Source organism: Bicyclus anynana, chromosome 9 (genome assembly GCF_947172395.1).
Source record: "Bicyclus anynana chromosome 9, ilBicAnyn1.1, whole genome shotgun sequence".
NCBI lineage: Eukaryota > Metazoa > Arthropoda > Insecta > Lepidoptera > Nymphalidae > Bicyclus > Bicyclus anynana.
Window position 1 is genome coordinate 4,937,104 of NC_069091.1, and position 12,316 is coordinate 4,949,419.

The following is a 12,316-nucleotide window of genomic DNA, read 5'->3' on the forward strand; positions in this document are numbered from 1 at the left end:
TGTGGAATACAACTAATATTGTTCCGATATTTCTGATGTTCCTGCCTTCCGAACCGGTGGTAGAGACTTTACAAATATTCAAACTTGACGTCTCAAAAGTGCATGTACACTAAGCTTACTTAAAATAAATGAATTTTGAATTTCGAATTTGAATTGCAATGCTCTTATAGCGAAAAGCTTCGACAAACATTAAAAAGCTTTCGCGTACTGCTGGATTAAGGGTCAGATACAGATGGCAGTATACTCCAGGCAGCACTCAGGGCTCTAGAGTTTGGAACCTCCTCACTCTAGAGTTGCAGACTCCAGTGTGAGGAGCATCGGTTGATTGGGCACTCCAATGCATGATATCTCACAAAGTAAAGACGGCCTACGAGTATATGAGTAGGTCAGAGATCTCTCTATTAAGAAGACGACTTAACGATTCAGTATGGATAGATAGAATTAAAGAAATTAAAAATTAGGTAAAATATAAAACGAAGTTTTAGTTGTTATTTAATTACAGGAGGAGGTTCTACGTTCGACTGTGTATGTATGTTTTTTTTATGTATGTCCAGCGATATTTCCGTCATTTGTGGACCGATTTTGAAAATTCTTTTTTTGTTTAAAAGCGTATAAGGTGGTCCCATGTTATTCATGTCAGGATCTGATGATGAATAAATGGAGAAATCAAGATGTACTTTCGAGAATCGTAAAGACGAGTACTACGTTTGTTAATTTTGATTAGGTATTATAAGCCACGGTCAGAAGGTCAAGAGTCTGATGATGGAGCCGAAATACAGACGATGGAACTCGTCAACGATTTACAGCAGTTACCTTATTATTGCTGTCAATAAGTTTAGAACGATTTATATGTAATGTCTTATGTAGGTAAGTGTGAACATAACAATTATACTTGTAGTTTATTTAGATTCGCCATAGTGCAAAGGAATAAAGCCTCGAAGTTCTTGCTAGTAAGGTATAAGGACTTTAGCGGTAGTTTGGACAGCAAAATTATAATAACGGTCTCGTGTGGCAACCAAGAGCTTAAATTCAGCTTTACGAGGTCTTTATGGTGTCTTAAATCTATTTTCAATGGAAGTGGGGAACTGGAAGGTTGTCCTTGACCCAAAGTTATTTGGGACAGGGATGACGTCACCGCTACCCAAACCGGAATGCGGCTGAACGAACGGACCAAGCACGATCTCTGTCTGAATTATGATATCCGTTTCGCTAAACACTTTCTAACTTTGTTAATTTGACCAGTTTAACAATTTGAACAAAACCACCATTGGTATATCTCAATAGCGCTAAGATAAAGGGGCCGTACTCATCGAGAGCAGTGATAGCCCAGTGGATATGACCTCTGCCTCCGATTCCGAAGGGTGTGGGTTCCAATCCGGTCTGGGGCATGCACCTCCAACTTTTCAGTTGTGTGCATTTTAAGAAATTAAATATCACGTGTCTCAATCGGTGAATTTCCTTCACAGTGAGGAAACCTGCATACCAGCGAATTATCTTCATTCTCTGCGTGTGTGAAGTCTGCCAATCCGCATTGGGCCAGCGTGGTGGACTATTGGCCTAAACCCTCTCATTCTGAGAGGAGACTCGAGCACAGCAGTGAGCCGAATATGGGTTGATGACGACGACGACGACTCATCGTGGTCCGTTGGTTCCCGTTGGCTTTTTGTCGTACCCGCTCCTGACACAGTTTTTTTAAAAGTTGAAAGGGACTGGAAATATTGGTCATTATTTTGGTATAAAATCAAGACGGCGTGATATAGTCAATCAGCCTTTATAGTAAACTTTAAGCTTTATGCTACTTGGTCATTATTTAATAATTTGAGCATTAGGTTCGTTTTGTAGCCTACAGTATATCTACCAAATACATTATCGTGTAGAGAAATAGACAAAATATCGTCCAATGGGGGCAGAATAGTCCCAGTCTCATCTCTTTCGTCGCAACGCAATCAAAGAATTGGCGATATTTGCGCAGCGATAAAGAGAATTAGACAAAATATGCGACATATTTTGTCTAATTCTCTTCACGATAGGTATATCGTCGGTTGCATATAAGACCTAATAATCTGGTATTGCTTTGTCTTCAAATGTCAAATTTCTAATGCCAGAAAGAGTAAATATGTAGTACCACATTTATATCCGGCATAAGAAATATATACCGTCATCTGTTATTTAACAGGGATAAAATGTATGATAGAAAATATTCACATTAGATACATTGCACGTAGGTTGCCTAGTTAAAGTTAGGCCTACTACTTCGTATTAATCTAAGTAGTGTCTATCAATGGGTAGGTACTCTAAATTTTGGATAAGGGTAATGTGAGGGTGAGTCATCAAAAGTCAAAGTCTAAGTCAAAAGTCAAAATTCATTTAATTCAAATAGGCTTAGTTTACAAGCTCTTTCGAAACATCAGGTAATAATATTAAACTTATGATAATGGTGATAATAATCATTCGAAAACTTAAAATTAAAGTTACGAGGGTTCCAAACGCGCCTTGGTCAGAGAAGAGCCCACAACAAACTCAGCGAAGGTTTATTTTTTTTATTTATCACCATTTTACAAACTTATTTAAAACTAAGCACACAGTCGAATAATACAGTTTAACACCAAGCTTTTTTATCATTTAAATACTCATTAACACTATAATGAGACTTTACTAAAAGCTTGCGTTCCAGTCATAGGCACTACAACTTTTTTACTTAGGTATGTCATAATTTACCTACTTTATAATACGAGTATGTATATGCATCCTCGATAATTTTGTTATAGAAAGCCAGTAGTATAAAAATATTATTCAACGATCTGAGTTCACTATAAGTGAGCAGAAAATATCGCGTTTCAAAGTTTAAAACCATGTCACGGGTCACAAACAAAGTTCCAAAAAAAAATATTTTCATAGAGAACAAACAAGAACAGAATACTAACTACAACTCTGTTGCCGTTTAATGAAACCTTTTTTTTATTGCCTCGCATACTGCATATTATGAAAAACCCGAAAACTTTTTAACTGGTAGCGTTCCCGCGAATTTTGTTACTTTTAACGAGCCAAGTGCGTTTTGTTCCTTTTCGTGTTCCGACAAAATCGTATAATATGAATATGTAACAATTTTATACAAAGCCACTTGGTTAAACCTCCCAAATGAAATCCTTTCAGTAATAATCTTGTGCCCGTACGAACAATTGCAAATGTATGAAAAAATTGAGCTCTGAAATGCGAAAATTTGTGCGGTTGGACGAATGGTCAGATGTTTTTTTTTGTGCAATTTATTCCAAAACGGATTTTATTAAAATTTTTGTTATTATAGTGTATAACAAAAACATACATACAGCCGAACGTAGAACCTCCTCCTTTTTGGAAGTCAGTTAATTATATACCAAAATTTGAACATTATCTTTAAGTTTTTGTTAACGGTTGTCTCTGTGTTTTCTGCTGTTAAAAAAAATTATCTTAGTGCACTTTTCAAGTTAAAGTAAGTAAGAGAGACTGCTTAAAAATTGGTTTTTACTTAACTAAACCTTCTTCTATTGAAACCATTTTTAAGAGTGGAATTTTCGTAGTAATTAGGTAAACTTTAATGATTTCTTTATTTTAATAACACCGTTTGAAAATAGGTTTAACTAAACAAAACCTTCTTTTATTGAAGTCATCTTTAAAGGGTGTAATTTTCATAATTATTAAAAACTCTTCAACAATTTCTTGTAAGGTTTTACCGATCTATGTACTAGTTTAATAACTAAAAAGAAAAAAAAATACTTTTTATGGATATACCTAAGTGAAAATGTAAAATCACCTTCTGTTGAATTCACAGAACAATAAAAACGTTAAAGCTAACGCTTCAGCTTTTATGTCCGTGGTTAAGGACCCATAGTGTGTAAAATTTTCAAAATCTCAACTACCTAGAAGGATATCTGTAATTTTCATAAGAATATTTAATTAAATTTAAATAATATTATTATTATTATAAAATAAAATTAATTAATGTCATAAATTGTTTTATAACCGGTCGGTAGTTTTACAATTTAGCACGTTCAAACAAACCCGTCAGTTTTAATAGATTAGTGAGATGCGAAGAAATATTGGATAGAAGCAGGCGTTACTTTGCGGATCTCCTGAGGATGCTCCGGTTTCGGGGTGAAACGTACGTAGAGAGTATTTTGTCGGACCTGGGTGACGTTGTCGCATGGGTTTGTCGACTTTTCGCGGATGATAGCAAAATAAATAAATCATTGTATAATCAGGAAGAAATATTTCTATGGCCCTTAGTTTTATTGGAAATCAACAAAGTTTGCGTTTTCAAATTAAAAGATAAAATATTGTGTTTAAAACTTTTCCGAGATTTCTATCGGAACAATTTCGCGCACGACTAAGCTTCTCTTTTATTATAATCACAAATAGCTGAAGGACAATTTGGCTAAGTCCACTCCCGCCCTTTGATGTTAATACCTCAGCTGTAAAAATTCAATCTCAGTTTAAAAATTCAAATTCCCCGACAAAGAAAAACGAAGGATTAAACTGAACTGCGCTTGAAAACGCGACTTCATAAACTACGGCAAAATGATTAAAGTGAATCTCATTTACATAAAATTGTAGCTATGTGGACTTTTTCTCGCTGTCAACTGTATGATATATAGTCTGAATTCGAATTCCCAAGCAAGTACAGATTACATAACGTAAGGTACTAATTTATACACCGAGCATTTTTTTTCGTCTTTAACCGAAATCCCACATAATGTACCCAATGTCTATTATCCATTAGTGTTATTATAAAAAAAAACAAAGTACAATTCAAGGAGTCACAATTGTAACAAACTTAGTAACTAACTATGAATAAATCGATTATTTTTTCATCAATACTAATTTTTTTTTCGCTAGCGTGTAAATTTGCTTGAACTCGTTTTTAAAATAACTAAGCGATTCCGTATATTGGACACATACTTCTCGTGGTGGCTTATAGACGCGGCCACGGATACGTACTAGCAGACGCGTGGTTCCCGTTGTCGTACGAATACGGAGATAAAATATAGCCTATAGCACTCGGAGATAGTTGTAGGTTCCCAACAGTGAAAAAATTTTCAAATCTGTAGTTCCAGAGCCTATTCAAAATATCTTTCTTCTTTATAATATTAGTAAAGATATTTGCTTTATAAACATTTTGTCATTAAATACTAGCGGACGCCCGCGACTTCGTCCACCCTTAGACCTTCTAATCTGTCCCTTTAGCATAATCCGTTCCTAACGGACGGCTACTAACTATATTATAAATAAACTACCTCCATGCCAAATTTCATAATATACTTGTGGACGCACGCGACCTCATCCGCGTGGAAATCAATGTAAGTTTTTAAGCCCTTTTTCACCACTTCTCATTTTATTATTTATGAACAAATTTTTAAAACTGTTACTCTAAAAATGAAGGATTTTCCATACAAACTTTCAACCCCTATTTCACTCCTTCTCATTTTATTTTTCCAATAAAAAATATCCTATAACCTTCTATGTATTATGGTATTAAACCGTGCCAAGTTTCATTTGAATTCATTCAGTAGTTTCAGCGTGATGCCCGAATAACAAAAAAACACACAGACAGACAATATTTTTAGCTTCAGTATCCGATTATAATGCAGAATGAACAAAATGAACAGAGGTCGTATCAGTAAATTACCTCTATTTGAATTAACTACATATATCTATGTTATGTGCAGTTTGCAGTTCCTGCAACTATGAGGATTCTTTGTGTGAAAAAAATCTCAAGTGACAAGTCTCTCGTAATTGCGCCTCTTCGTGGTGCGTGGCGAGAGGGGGCTCGTCTTTAGCGTGAATTATTATATGAGTGGCATTCTTTAGCTTTTCCTTAGCAGCTTTGTATGATGTTCAATGAATACTTAACCGGAAAAATTTTGTATGGCCATAATACCTGGGGTGGTAACAAAATAAATAATTATTAATACTAATATTATAAAGCAGTAGGTTTGAGTGAACGCGCTAAACAAAGGCCAACATAGGCATATCATTATCAACCCATATTCGGCTGACTGCTGAGCTCGAGTCTCCTCTCAGTGAGAGGTGTTAAGCCAATGGTCCACCACGCTGGCCCAATGCGGATTGGCAGACTTCACACACGCAGATCTGACCTGACTCAGCTTATATTGTGAGTACATCAGTACCCACAACGCTGATGTTCTGTCAGACCCTTATGAGGGAAGGACAGTATTAATTATATTAGTTAATAAAATACAGTTAGGAAGTGTAATCTTTGAAGAAAAGAAAAGCAAGTTGATTAAGAAAGATAGTCACAAAAGAATAATTAAGAAAAACGATAAATAAAATAAATTCTTCTTTATTAATTAATTATGGTATTGCCACACAGTCTGCTTTTTGACAATCTAACAAATACAATCGATATATTTTTTAAAAAGATTTTTTCTCCTATGTCCTGAAGTGGACGTTCATCGGCTGACATAATGAAGTATGCGCTTGTAACTAATTTGATGTTAATTATATTAGGTAGTTAATATACGTAAAAGTTAGTGAAAAGGCCGGGCAGGTCGGCAATTGCCATTGTTAATAACTAGGCCATATTGTAACTGCGTGCATTGCCATAACCCACAAATCTCGTTTTAATAGAGCAAGTAATATAACTGGCTTTAAATTCCGAGGCGAGCACTTGCACTGTATAATAATCACATAATTCAGAACATCCGGGAAGACGGGCGTGGTGTACCGGCGGCCATTAGTTTTGCATACAACTTTATATGGTACGTACGAGTAGAGTTGATACAAAGTATGTTAAACGAGTTAACAAAAGTACTTGGAAGCTGTGGACTGAGTATAGCAAAGTGTTTTGTAATATTGCAAAGTGTCATAGAAACCTTTATACGAACATTATGTTGGAAAAGTTGCCATACTATTTTTTGCGTTGCATGATTACTTAAAAGCAGCTTCCCATCAGTTGCATTGATTTAATTAAAAATTTCAATTTAATTATAAGCTTTTTCGCGTACGAGATTTACCTTGAATACGGAACACTTCAAAGTTGTAGACTAAAAGCAAGACATCCCTATTTTTATAAAGGTTCAAAGTATGTCTGACTGCAAGTAAAAACGCGTATATTTTTCTCGACATTTATGAGAAATCATATCCCACTTGCCAGTCAGAGTCGCGGCAACCCTTCGAAAACATCGTTAATTATAAATCTAACTTATAAAGGTCTCTAGCATAAGTTTCCCATAGAGCTAGACAAGATTCCTCATGATAAAATGTAGAAATTATCAAACCATTACGATAATTATACCTATAACCTATTAGCCAAAAAGAATTTTTAACTTCAAACTATGCCTATGTGAGCCGTGTTAGTCCAGTGGATATGACCTCTGCCTCCAATTCCGGAGGGTGTGGGTTCGAATCCGATCCGGGGCATGCACCTTCAACTTTTCAGTTGATTGAAATTTTTTTTATATTATTCATATTCATATTCATATCATATTTTTTTATATTGTACAAAGAGGAAAAAAAATAACTGTCCATATTAGTTAATAGTTAGTTATTTAGTTAGTACTTGGACCTAACTCTTCATAGTAAAGTATTTTGGAACGTTTCCTGTTATAAGACTTTGGGGACTTGTAGATTTACATATCATTAGAAGTTTGAAGAAATTATGTTAATATTTTAGAAGTTATAAACTATAAATTCTGCTAATAAACGGAAAAAAATCGTTTGCCAAGGCATTTGAATAGCGCGGTGGTTCTAAGCTTCAAATCCTCTTTCAATCATTAACCTGTATGGAAGAAGAAATTTTCAATTTTATACTGTTTGTAAGTACCCTAGTTATAAGCTTTGTACTATTTTAGAATTTAATTATTGTAATGGTTTGATAATTTCTACATTTTTTCATGAGCAATCTTGTCTAGCTCTATGGGAAACTTATGCTAGAGTCCTTTATAAGTTAGATTAATATCCCCACCACTTAACCCCTCTCCCAGTGCGCAATGCGAGCAGCGGCGCGTCGCGCAGCCGCTTCGCAATTTGGATCGTGCCGCGATGCAAGAACCAACTCATGACTAAGGGCCCCGTATGGGTTCGAAACTAGTCGGGCATACTTCGACCTAATATCACGTGAGTTTTAGCCGTGTTTCATAATCAATTAATAAGCTTTGTACTCGTGGTGATTAGCACTGAGCAGGAAATATTATAATGCACAAGTGTGCGCACCTACACAGATGCACTTATAACGTACCTATTTTACTGTGGGGTTAAGCACCTTACATCATCATCACCATGTCAGCCGATGGACGTCCAATGCAGGACCTTTTGTAGGGACGATTAAACATCACGATCTTGGACCTTTACGCTCAGTCAAATATAATCTTTTCACTTTTAGTACCAACATCGTGAAAATTATGGCCGAGAATAAAAAACATCCCAACCCGTAAATGAAAATCTGTTTGCTACCATCCTCCCACTTCGCTCCTACAATCTGGGGCGGCACCTTATCGGATTACGAGATAAAACTGCTAATGGCAGGAGGATAAGGCTCCGATCTTTTACTTTGGACATGGTTGAAAAATTAAACGCGCTTCGGGGAAAGAGATATTTTGCCTTCTTGGGATTTCTTGGCGTCTTTCGGGACTGGTGTCAATGTTTTAGTTTAGTTTGCGTTTTTAAACCGATTTCCATATATAGGAGATTCAATGTAGGTACAGCTGTAAGTACATTTTATACTCACCGCTACCTACCGTCAATTGTGGGCCGAGTATAAAAAATATTTTTATAACTTTATAAGGGTACCTTATAATAGTACATTATGATAAAATTGCGGTAAGTTGAAAATTACAGCCGAGGCGATATTGCTATAGTAAGAAAGCAGAGGCTGTAATTATCAAAGCGCACGTATTTCATACGATATTATATAACACATCTGCGAGGAACAACACTTTAAACACACTTCCTGAAAATGAATGATCTTTGCCTGTTTTCCATGATAGCGAAGTGCGTGCGTTTTTTTTTCAGGCAAATGCACCAAAAAGACCCAGCATTACTACCAAAGTAAATGAATATTTTTGTGTTTCTGATACAGATAAATGGTTGACATTTATTGTCGAAACTAGCTGACGCCGCGCGGTTTCACCCGCGTAGTTCCCGTTCCCGTAGGAATATGGGGATAATATATAGCCTATACGCTTCCTCAATAAATGGGCTATCTAACACTGAAAGAATTTTTCAAATCGGACCAGTAGGTACTTCCTGAGATTAGCGCGTCCAATCAAACAAACAAACAAACTCTTCAGCTTTATAATATTACTATATATTATTAAAATGAAAGAATTAAATGTTTTGTTTATTATATTTTATCTCACTAAGTTAATTTTATTTATAAAATGTTAAGCACTCTTTTGACATAAAAACTCTTTGACAAGATTTAAAAACCGTACCCTTCGTTTTAGACGGATGATAAAGGTTTTATATTACATTACGGCACATGCGCGTAATGAGATACATTACGATATTGAAATTGGTGAAATAAGCGATACTTTACGAGCAAATGCAAAGCAAAAAATAATAAAACTAATGTTGATTTCCCTCACACTTTGAAAATTCTTTTATCACTAGAATGCCACGTTATCTTAGAGTGTCAAAGGCTGTATTTAGTCGCCGTATTCTCACGGGAGTGGGAACTACGCGGGTGAAACCGCGGGTCATCAACTAGTCTTCGAATACATTAATATACGCATTGCGCTGAATGCAAATTCAACACATAAATACGATTCTAAAGCACCAAATATTAAAAGTAAAAAGTAAAGTCCATTTCATTTTATTAACACACGTATGAACGATGTAAAAGCCGTACAAAATAATAGGAGCTTTTTATAAAAAGCCCCATAAAACCGCACTGAAAGAACGCTAAGTTCCAATTCCATCTACTTTAGTTTACATCAACTTTTCATACCTTGGAAAGCACTTCTCGGATCAACAGACTTTAGTGGAATTAGCTTAACTTTGCTGAACTGAGGGTGTTTCTTTTAGAATTTACATTGCATTTGCAATGACTTTGAATTCAGCATGTGAGGACAGGCGACTGAATTTAGAATTGTTTTTTTAATGTTAATATTTCAACTAATGCCACGGTAAAGGAAAAACATGCTGAGGAAACCTGCATAGCTGAGTATTTTCTTAATTCTCTACGTGTGAAGTCTGCCAATACGAATTGGGCCAGCGTGATGTACTGGCCTAACCCCTTTCATTCTGATAGAAGACTCGTGCTCAGCAGTGAGCCGTATGTGGGTCAGTATGGTGTGGTATGGGATGATGATGATGATGATAAATAAAGAATAATGTAGAATATCACAATCATCAGATTTTAATGGTCCACTAAAGAGCTAGGTCTCATTTCTTAAGAGGAGATATAGAGCTGAAACCCACAACGCTGTTACTTTCCAATGTGGGTTAACACACTTTATAAACTTTTATAAAATACACGGACTTCAGAAAGCAGTTCTAATATGGCTTTAAATCGGCCCAGTGGGTTTTGATTCCACCGATACATAGACACTGACAAAGCAAGTCAAGGCTCGCTATTGAGCACTAGTGTCCAGAATGAGAGGGGTTAGGCCAATAGTCTACCACGCTGGCCTAATGCGGTTTGGCAGACTTCACAGATAATTAAGAAAATTCCGAGATATGCAGGTTTCCTCACGATGTTTTTTTTCACCGTTTCTTATAATGCAAACAACTAAAAAGTTGGAGGTGCATGCCCCGGACCGGATTCGAACCTACGCCCTGCGAATCGAAGGCAGAGGTCGTATCCACTGAACTATCACTGCTCTGCTGAAATAACCTATACCTAAATGTTCTTTACATCGCTAAAAGACATATTTTACTATAGTTTTATAATGAGTCATAAAACTTACCAGATTTAGTCACCCGATACCGCAGGCCGCGCCCGCTCTTCGTGTGGCACCGATTGTACGTTCCGAACTCGCCGTAGTTGTTGTTCACGCGACTGTACTCCGCTAAATGTCGGTTTCCGTCCAAATGGTTGGGCAAAGACCGATTCCAGCCCATAGAGTCTCCAACAACGGACCCGCAGACCGACGACTCGGTCTGACTCTTCGCCTCGCCATTGCAGAGGTCGCCGCTGGAGCGCGCTCTCCGACCCTTGAGGCCCTTTGCGGAATGTTGGCTAATGTTTGAGCCCATCGCGAGGCGGGACCTCAAGAGGGCCCCGCCGCCCGCATCGCGCCAATCTTCTTGGGTGTCGCTGTCGCTTGTCTTGCACGCGTTCTGATCTGAAATTAAAACATTTGCTTAATGCATGACTGGCGGATGGTCGCGAAGTTTTTCATAAATTCCATGGGAACCAAAGATTTTTACGGGATATCCTTTATTTGTCAACCAGCGGACACCCGCGACTTCGTTAGCGTGGAAATCAATGTAAACTTTCGAGCCCTATTTCACCACTTTAGAGTTTAAATTTTAAAAATTTTTGAATCCCATTATATTTCGTATTTTTTATGATTTAAGAACAAATTTTTAAAACTATAACTCTAAAAATGAAGGACTTTCCATACAAACAACCCCTATTTCACCCCCTTTTCATTTTATTTTCGCAATAAAAAGTATATATCCTATAACCTTCTCCGTATTATGGTTTTAAGCCGTGCCAACTTTAATTTGAATTTAGTCAGTAGTTTCAGCGTGATGCTTGAATAACAAAAAAACACGGACAGACAGACAGACAAAAGAAAAATAATATATTTTTAGCTTCAGTATCGATTATATAAAGCCCCCCAGCACAAATTTTAAAATATCTTCAATGTACAATGTAATGTGTGTTGAATATACAAAATATACAGAATTCATATTAAAATTACAGATTCAGGATGGCGCTAGTAGTACACTATGCCACGCTAACGTTTGTTTTTACAAATGGTATAAGTAAAATCTCAAATCTATACATAATTTCCTAAAAAAATAATTTTTAAGCTTACTATCAACGCTTCAGTTTTTAATCTTCACAAAAAAACGGTTTCCGTTTAATTTATCAGGAAAGAACAAAAGATTTCCAATAATATGAACCACGACCAAGTTTTTGAATAAAACGGGAATAGTTTCAGAAGTTGCTTATACAGCATTCATGATTGCTCTCGCGAATTTCGATTTAGTAAACAATGAAGCCTCAGTATTCAGATTGCGAACTGCGAGTTGGTACGTTTATCAGAGATCTTTTACCTTAAAATTCAACGTTTGCCGTGAATGTCTGCCAATAAAACAAACTGTCTTATTTAGACTGATGGGAAAGGTTTTTTATGCGTATTTTTAT

At 36.3% G+C, this 12,316-nt stretch overlaps 1 protein-coding gene across 4 annotated transcripts in view; it reads right to left on the reverse strand.

Moving 5' to 3' along the window:
- Positions 1-12,316, reverse strand: part of LOC112047259 (uncharacterized) — a 145,501-nt gene that overhangs the window by 90,308 nt on the left and 42,877 nt on the right. For all 4 annotated transcript variants that reach the window (XM_052883355.1, XM_052883353.1, XM_052883354.1 and 1 more), the window contains exon 2: positions 10,905-11,282. In XM_052883355.1, the coding sequence (XP_052739315.1) occupies positions 10,905-11,282 (378 nt within the window). The remainder of the gene's footprint in view (positions 1-10,904; positions 11,283-12,316) is intronic.